General features: G+C 35.8%; 1 protein-coding gene across 2 annotated transcripts; it reads left to right on the forward strand.

The window, feature by feature from the left end:
- Positions 1 to 207: 207 nt before the first annotated feature.
- Positions 208 to 7,621, forward strand: JMJD5 (2-oxoglutarate (2OG) and Fe(II)-dependent oxygenase superfamily protein). Of its 2 annotated transcripts, XM_018128448.2 has the most exons (6): positions 211 to 831; positions 2,304 to 2,513; positions 4,046 to 4,180; positions 4,278 to 4,421; positions 6,382 to 6,474; positions 7,205 to 7,621. In XM_018128448.2, the coding sequence occupies exons 1-6, from the start codon at positions 352 to 354 to the stop codon at positions 7,391 to 7,393; spliced, it is 1,251 nt and encodes a 416-aa protein (XP_017983937.2). In that variant the 5' UTR covers positions 211 to 351; the 3' UTR covers positions 7,394 to 7,621. The 2 variants fall into 2 exon arrangements, with proteins under 2 accessions (XP_017983938.2, XP_017983937.2); XM_018128449.2 differs by lacking the exon at positions 6,382 to 6,474 and having other exon boundaries at positions 208 to 831.
- Positions 7,622 to 8,916: the final 1,295 nt, after the last annotated feature.

The raw sequence follows: 8,916 nt of genomic DNA on the forward strand, positions 1-8,916 counted from the left end.
AATTCAAATATAATATTAAAATCTCTTAATTGAATTAATTGAGATGGAAACAATATGATTTGCTAATTACTAGTAAGTAACATTGATATTATATGAACTATAGTTTTTATTTTGGGAAAATTGATACCACAAATTCCCAAGATTTAATATTTGGAGAAGCCTACTACTTTGATAAGAAAATGTAATAGATTTTAGACAAATAGCAATGATTATAAGATCCATGGTATAAATATCCAACGACCCTCTCCAAATATCTCCCGTCACTAATCATTAAAAAGTGCATGCCCCTAACACACCCCCACCCCACCTTCACCAAATATCTCCCCCCGCTGCATCACCTCACTGCCACCTATGTCCGCCGCCTCCACCGTTACCACAATTTCAACTCCAACCCTGGACTCCGAGTCCCCTGCCCTTCTCCAATCCATCACCTCCCATGGCGGCTATGCTTATGCTCGCATGGCCACTTTAGCTGCCGCCGGCGACCAACGGGCTGCCGAGGCGGCGCGTGAGATGGCATGGGAGCAACTTCACTCTGGCCCTTGGCACTCCGTTCTCCCCGTCTGGCGTGACGCTTACTCCATGGCGTGCCTCCACATGGCCAAGTTCCATTTCTCGAATGGTGAGTTTAGAGATGCTCTTAGGGCTTTGGATATGGGCATCATAATGGGCGGTCCTTTGCTTAGGAAAGATTTGGACTCCGCAATCGAAGCCGTTTCGGCCGCCAAAGCAAGACGGGATCATAACGGAGGAGCTGATGCTGATAATGAGGATCCCGAAAAAGCAAGGTGTCGATTATTGGTGTGTCCGGAGCAGCTTGATAAGTCCGAGGTAACGTTCGTTTTCTACATTTTTTTTTGGCTTGTTCTGACTAATGTGGAAATTGTTAAAGGCAGTGGTAAAGGTTATATTTATAGAAAGAATTTCGTAATTCCTCCTTGAAATGAAAAAGCAGAATAGTATCTTAACCAATCACGATTAGTACCAATGTGTACCCATTTACCAGATGTATTTATGTTCGTGCTTTTGGTTGAGCATAGTTATAATGTTAAAGGATTTTGTGTTATGGGTTTAGTGTAGTTTCCTTGTGGTCGTTCCTTTTGATATTATAGCCAAAAAGAGTGTTTCTATACATGGCAAAATAATGTTTTTAATAATTAAAAATGGAAAATGAATCTTTCTTTATTTTTTCAATAACAAAATGCATGGTTTTCCTTTATATGATAGATTTATACTTGACTGAGGTTACACTTTAGTTATTTGTTTTCATTTTTTAATTAAATAAGATTATGCATTTTACTAGTTGCTTTTGCTTTTGCTTTTCATCAATTTTGGAACAAATCAAAATGTAAATAGAAAATCCAACAGCCAAATGGAGCTTTGGTTTTCTCTTCTGTGAGTTGATTATAGTATTAGTTTTTCTGATTGCCATGTAAATGTTAATGTCCTCTTGAGCTTTATATGCTTATTTATGTGACTTTAAATGCCCATTTGGCTGATCATATTTATAATATGTTAGAATTTAGGATCTTTGGGCTTCCAGAGTGTAGTTTAGGGTTTTTTTTTTATTTGATTATAAGTATTTGTTTGTTTATTTGACATCTGCTTGTTTGGTGAAATGTTGACATTGGGCAACTCTTTGAGCTTTGGATCCTTTTTGTGGGTTATAAATACTATTTGTAACCTTTTCTATATTTTTGAGTATATAAAATCATTTGGTTCTTGCTTCATTATTCTTTATATGCCTTTAATGCGCTAAACAATCAGGACATAATATTATAGGAGCTGTACTTTGTTCTTTGTGGCTAATTTGGATTTGATGTTTACAGAAATGTAGAGTTTTTTTCTTGTAACTTGTTGTCATATGGATTCTATTATACAAATATCCTCTATCTTTTTATTTTGTATTTGTTGAGAATGAACAATGAGCTTGACATACAGACACATGTTCACAGGGGAAAGGGGGAAGAGTATCTTTGTATGACACACTCACACTTGCCTGTTCCTAAAGGGTATTCAACTTTTGGAAGGTGTAATTGGGTATATTTGCTATATCTAGTATTTATTTTTTAAACTGATAACTTAAAATAAAAACAGGGTAACTCACTCATTCCCATTTCTTTAGTTCTGCTGTTGACACTATATATTTTCTCTTTTCATCATTTTATCATGTTGACCTCCTTTTTGCTGTAATTTGTTGCTTGTGATTACGTTGGTTGGTATGTTGCTGATAAAGAGAAATTGGTGTGGGAATATGATATTTTGAATTTTATGACTCATTCTGTTGCCTTTTCATCCTGTAGCTATTACGGATTTTACCAATAAGATCCTTGTCTTCTAAGATTGTGGGGAGGAGGTCTGCCCTATCTTTGGAGGGATTTCTACGCGAATATTTCCTTTCTGGTTCTCCAGTTATAATTACTGATTGTATGACACATTGGGCAGCCAGGACAAGGTGGAATGATATGGATTACTTAAGAAGGGTTGCTGGTGATCGTACAGTTCCAGTTGAGGTGATTAATCTTCCTGTTTGTTATTAAATTTCAGTAGAGATCAGAGTCACTACAAATGCTCTTTTCTATTCTGTTTTCTTCAGACAATATTCTATGCCTTATATCCTAGCTAAATATATGTTTTTTGTTTTTTTGTTTAAATAGTTTTTTGCTTTTTATTTTTCAACATAATTTGAAGTTATAGGTGTTACCCTGATTTAGGGATGTTCCAGGGCATCATACATTTACTAGGCAAGCTTGAGTCGCTTAACTGAGACTATTTACTCTGTTAGTGATCTTAATTGGTTGCTCCCAGAATTTAAGCTAAGGTGCGCTAGTATGTGGATCTTGATAATTTAACGTGGTTGGCAACTCATCTGTTGTATTCTTACATAGATCTTGATAGTTTTAGTTTGGTTCCGGAGGCGAACCATTTATTCATATGCTCAATGAGCTATTACTAGGTTAAAGATATTGATGCTTTTGTTTCTTTTGTAGACCTTGTAGTTAACTTACTCCATCTTTAGGCACCTGCCAAGACTCGCATAGCTGATGGTTTTACTGACTGCAAGGTTATCAAATAATGGATCTTCAAGTGTATCCCCACTGAACTAATAATCCTTAGTGGATGGAGCCATTGTTGCCAACTTTGAATCCGAATATCCTTCTACACCTTCTTGATTCTGAATTATTTATCCCATGTCAAGAATAGTATTGCGACTAGAGCTAGAATTTGCTTACCTTGTCACAATCAGCCAACCTAGTGGGCACACACACCCAGTATTTGCAAATATTCAAGCTTTTTCCTAACGAAACCCTTTCTAATCTGTGAGTTACCTTATTCTTTTTCTTACTTCTTTGGTTGAGTTTCATGTGATTATCTGTAGTTCTTAGACAATTTTGTTGGAAAAGGATATGAGAAATGGAATCCTTGTGAGATAATATGATTCCTATTAATTGTAATTTATTGAAGAAGAATGGGAAAGAAGCTTCAGATCTTCTCAGTTGGATAAATCTTGCAGAAAAAGGACTGTTACAGTGGGGACTATTGTGAACCAAACAGGTTTTTTTCATTTATTCTGCAAAGCTGCAAGAAGTGTAAAAAAAGAAAAAAGTGCTGTACTAAAAATCTTGTTTATAGTATTCTTGATGTGAAAACTTTGTAAAGCAGCCTATATACTTCTACTCATGATCGGTTAACTGCCCTGAGATTAAAAATGGTTAACTGAAGGAACCTGGCGTTTGGCCTTGATGGTTCATCCACCCTCTTTGGGTGGTGGACTTCCTGCAGGGCTGGGTTCTAGCCCAGCTCCTGCATATCCAATGAACCAAAAAAGAAGATTTTCTAGTCTTTAAAATTGTAAAATTACTTTTATCTTTACCACCTGGTTATTGTCAATAAGAATTCTTATTGATGACAGAGGTTGTATTTTGAGAACCATGTAGTTCCAATTCATTTTTTTTATTTATCTTTTGGCAAGAATAATTGATGCATAGATAATAACTTCTTAATTTTTTAACTGAAAACTGGTAAAGTTTGAAATGCTCTTCAGGTTGGAAAAAACTACTTATGTTCAGAATGGAAGCAAGAACTTATTACATTTTCCCAGTTTCTTGAGAGGGTTCAATCTAATGGCTGCAGAAGTAAGGTCCCCACCTATCTTGCACAACACCAGTTGTTTGATCAGGTAGTATTATCCTCATTCTTATTTTATGTTTGAAAGATTTAATTTCACTGTTGTGTACTGAAGCCTTTAAATTATTGCTATTCTATAATAATGGCAGATAAATGAGCTGCGGAAAGACATTTCTATTCCTGATTACTGTTACGCTGGGGGTGGGGAGTTGAGATCTCTCAATGCATGGTTTGGTCCAGCTGGGACTGTGACACCATTGCACCATGATCCACACCATAATGTACTTGCTCAGGTACTGTACAGTTGGATGTATGCATTAATTATTCATAATAAATGGTAAAAAGGAATTGTGGTCTCATGAAACTGCTTTAAAACCTCATTAGGCTTAAGATGAAAACCTTGGGGAACTCTGAAGCTACCAATTTGAGATGTTATGTGACTTCTATATTGGAGCTTAGCTTATTTTAGAAGTACTAGCTTGTCTTGTCTTACTGTGCTGCTATACATGTTAATGGTCTGAAATTTTTCTCCCTTCGGTTGGGGTAGGTGGTTGGTTGTTCTTATAGTGCCCCATGATAACAATTTATTTTTCTATATTGCATTCAATCATGCATAGACCAGTTTCAGTAAGTCTAAATGCAATAATGCATATAATCCTTTTGCCACTGCTTGATTTGTTTCAGCTAGATGTCCAATCTGGTTGTTATGCTCATTCTTAAATGAGTTGAACTATCATTGACATGCTATCTTGTACTATTATTTTACATATTATGTACACATGTATGGAAGGCTTCAAATTGGTAAACCTCTAAGTGGTTTGGATTTGGAAAGGCTAAAATAATACTAAATAAGTTTTTGAACTTTCTCTTTTTTCTCAAATAAGCCTCTATTATTATACTGTACCCAAACAAGCCCCTATTCTATGATTTGTATCCATATAGGCTCTTATTTTGACGAAAAGATGTACTTGTATAATGTTTTCTTAATGGCAGTTGGCCAATTGGTATTTTCTGCACATATAGATGTTGATGTAGCTTTCCTGATGTGGTGAAATTGGCTGAGCGGAAAAATTTCCCACCCAAGATGTGGTTATTCCAGTCTAATTTTACCATGTCAAAAAAGCCACGTTGTCTTCCATGAGTGTGAAGGATGCCAGTTGGCTATGAGCTTAGTAGCTGTTAAGGTAATGTGTGTTATGGGACAACTTTTTGTCAACATGAAGGCTTATCTGGATAGAAATCATAGAATAGGAGCTTATCTGGGCATAATCAAAGAATATGGGCTTGTTTTAAAGAAATTTGAGATAGTTTAGGGGCTTATTTAGTATTTTAGCCATTTGAAAATGAGTAGCTATTTACCATCTACTGAATCAATCACAAAAGAGAATTTCCAGTTTGTATTGAGTAAATAATGAGTAGCAGCCTAGGGAGTCAAGGTCTCCCTAATATGAATTGTATTTGTATCTGTTGGGGTTTTAACTCAGTGAATAAAGGGATGTTTTCTTGCATAATCAGGGAAATCATCTTAACCAACATTGTTATATATTTCTGTTTTCGCTTTTTGATATATTTAGGTCATCAGGCATTTAATTTCTGCTTCACTTTTTGGGTCTGTTGGAGTATTTGCATGCAAAATTGGATGTCCTGGTTGTTAAGTTTAAAAGATAGTGTGTTTGATTTGGGGTCCTAAAATGGAAAACCATTGGGCATTTGGTTGGAATTGATTTCGCATGAAATTAAAAATGTTTTAATCTGTTTCCTCTTCTAATTTTCTTTTTAAATAAATATACACAATGTAAATATCCAGTTTTAACATGCATTCTTGTAAGTACCAAATCATCTGAGGGGTCACATGTCTTACTGTTCATGCCACTAGAGGCATTCATTCAATCATCTCCTTTATGGAAAGGGTAATAATGTGAGTTGGGGAAGCATATAGCATTTCTTGAGCTGTGTTATGGAAGAGCACCAGTAATTCATTGGTGATGGTTGACTTATGCTTCTCTTCAAGAGTATTGCTTCAAATAGCTATTCTATCTCTTCAACTATTTAACATGCTTGATGCCAATGCCTGGCATGAACTTCTTCTTCCTTTTTTTCTTTTAAATTTTTTTAAATAGCTTTCTGTCATTTTTCATTTCCTTTATGCTGCACTTTTTATGCACATTGGTTGGTGGATAGTAGGTGCACTTTAGACCTATCTCTGTGTGGATTTAGTTTTTCCTCAATCATTATTATACTTCCTAATTTCAGGTTGTTGGGAAAAAGTATGTAAGACTCTACTCTGCTTCATATTCTGAGGAGCTTTACCCATACAGTGAAACAATGCTCAATAATTCCAGCCAGGTAGCGGAACTTTTTGCAAGATTTCACTTGATATTTTGAATGAGACAACTTATATCCCCACAAATCATCCATAGTCTCTTAAGACACATGCACAAACACTCTCTCTCTCACTCAGACACCTTGCCTGCCTGTTGGGTTATCTAATACTCTGTTGGTTAATCATCTTTGTTTTCTTTTATCTTGGTGAGTGCAGTGTGCATATCTGGTGTCAGATTAGGCTTTCTTATGATTTTTAATTAAACTTGCATCTATTATTTTTCAACTAGGTGGCAATGTCTTAGATTTGTTCCTGCTATTTGCACGATAAGCTTTTAGCTCAGTTAATTTGCAGCAGAGCAGACACTTCCTTGCATAGGGTAGAAGAAGCTTGTCTAGTATCGATGTTAAATAATTGCATTCTCTAGTAGCTCCTTGTTCATTTGTGTGCTATATTGCCTTTTTTTTCCTCAATTTTTAATATCTCTTAACTGTTATGTGAATAATGTTTAAGGCTGTAAAAGTTAATGTGGTAGGCTGAAGGAAAAAGTTGTAGAGCTTCTGGATTTCATCAAGAGCATTATATGCCTTTATTTTATGGCTATTTACTTTGGATATGTAATGCAAGTTATCTCCTACTATAGATCCCCTTCATTATGCAGGCAGTTTAAGGGGCAGTTTTACTTTTCTTTTGGTACCTTAATAGTAAAAAGGCTTTTTTGCTGAATACTGACCAAAGATCTCTTTTTTGAAGGTTGATCTAGACAATATGGATGATGTAGAGTTTCCAAAGGTTCGTGACTTAGAATTCCTAGACTGCATTTTGGAGGAAGGTGAAATGCTTTATATCCCACCGAAATGGTGGCATTATGTGCGATCCTTAACAACAAGTTTTTCTGTGAGTTTTTGGTGGAGTGATTCTGGGAGTTCAGCAGTGTCTTGATAATGTATTCTTTCCATGCTCTAATTCATTTGGAATAGAACTGGGCCTCATATCGAAACCTTAGCTGGTAAATTCATATACAGGCTGAAAGAGGACAATGATAAGTGTATTCTTATGTGTATAGAGAGTTTGTCTACTCAAAGGAAGTTGGTAGAATGTAATCATTTACAATTTTGAGAGTATTTCGGGTTATCTGAAGTATGATATTGAATACCATCATCTTCCACAGTTTCTATCTCTCTCTGCTTTCTCATTGAGGTGTAGGTCTTTGTGGAATAATGAACTGGACACCCAATTATTGGGTAAACTTCTTCGTGTTATTAAAGGAACAAATTATAGACTAAAAGGAAGAAGATAGAAACAGAATGGATAAACTTTTGTTCACACTTACTTGGCAGAACTTACAATCACTTTATAGAGCAAATACCAATAGCACGACTCCACAACTACCTACACACTTGGTAAATAACAAACCACTTTTTAAAGACGTGGTTAAAAACAAAACAGTGAATCCTAAGAACTAGGATTATTGACTAGAATAGCAAATAAATATCTCTAACAATCCCTCAAACTGATGTGCAAAACACATTCAGTTTAATAACACCTTGCTGCAACAAATCATCCCTCAAATTGAATTTTCAATATTGCAAACTCTTAGCATTTCTCAAAGCTTTTGAAACGCAGCCAATTTGAGGGGTTTGGTAAATATAGTTGCCACCTGGTCTTCACTTCTGCAGAAAATGAGATCAATGGTTCCATCCTTCGTGAGATCCTGCAAGTGGTATTTCACATCAATATGCTTGCTTCTTCCGGGTAGAACAGGATTTTTGCAGAGCTTTATTGCTGAACTGCTGTCACGATAAATGGGAGTAGGCTCTTCTTGCTTGAAATGAAGCTCCTCAAGAATATTCCATAACCAGATTGCTTGACAAGCACATGTTGCTGCTACGAACCCAGCTTCTGTGGATGATAATGTCACAATTGATTGCTTCTTTGAGGACCACGAGATTGCCCCTGAGCCCATCACAAAAACATACCTCGGTGTACTCTTCCGGTCATCAGGGTCTCCTGCGTAGTCACTATCTGTAAAGCCAAATAAATCTGACCTTTTTCCCTTTTCGTAGAGCAACCCATAGTTAATGGCACCTTTTAAGTAACCGAAAATTTTTTTTGGCAGCAAGTAGATGAATTTGGATACTCCACGTATCTGCTAATAAGGCTTACAACATGCTTTATATCAGGTCTGGTTGCAGTTGTTGATCTTTTGAGAATATTTATAAGAGAGAATTTCATAAAAGAGATAAATTGAAAACAAAAAATAATGGATTATTTTCACTGCTGCAGTAAGTGTATTTATACACAAATATTGAGAGGATAAGAGCAAGAAACAGTTACTCTAAAAATAGGGGATCAAAGACAGCACAACTGATAACTGCTGTCTCTTAACGGCTCACAACATGTGGCCTTTATTTAAAAAAAAAAACTGCTTAACTGCTTAAGGATAAAATTCTAAGTCATGTGTT

The sequence above is a fragment of the Theobroma cacao genome, chromosome 9 (genome assembly GCF_053813885.1).
Source record: "Theobroma cacao isolate CCN51 chromosome 9, ASM5381388v1, whole genome shotgun sequence".
Lineage (NCBI taxonomy): Eukaryota > Viridiplantae > Streptophyta > Magnoliopsida > Malvales > Malvaceae > Theobroma > Theobroma cacao.

Coding starts and splice junctions, on each gene's coding strand:
- JMJD5 (XM_018128448.2), top strand. CDS start 352: ATGTCCGCCGCCTCCACCGTTACCACAATTTCAACTCCAACCCTGGAC. Junction 4,422..6,381: donor ACCATAATGTACTTGCTCAG/GTACTGTACAGT, acceptor TCCTAATTTCAG/GTTGTTGGGAAAAAGTATGT. Junction 6,475..7,204: donor TGCTCAATAATTCCAGCCAG/GTAGCGGAACTT, acceptor TCTTTTTTGAAG/GTTGATCTAGACAATATGGA.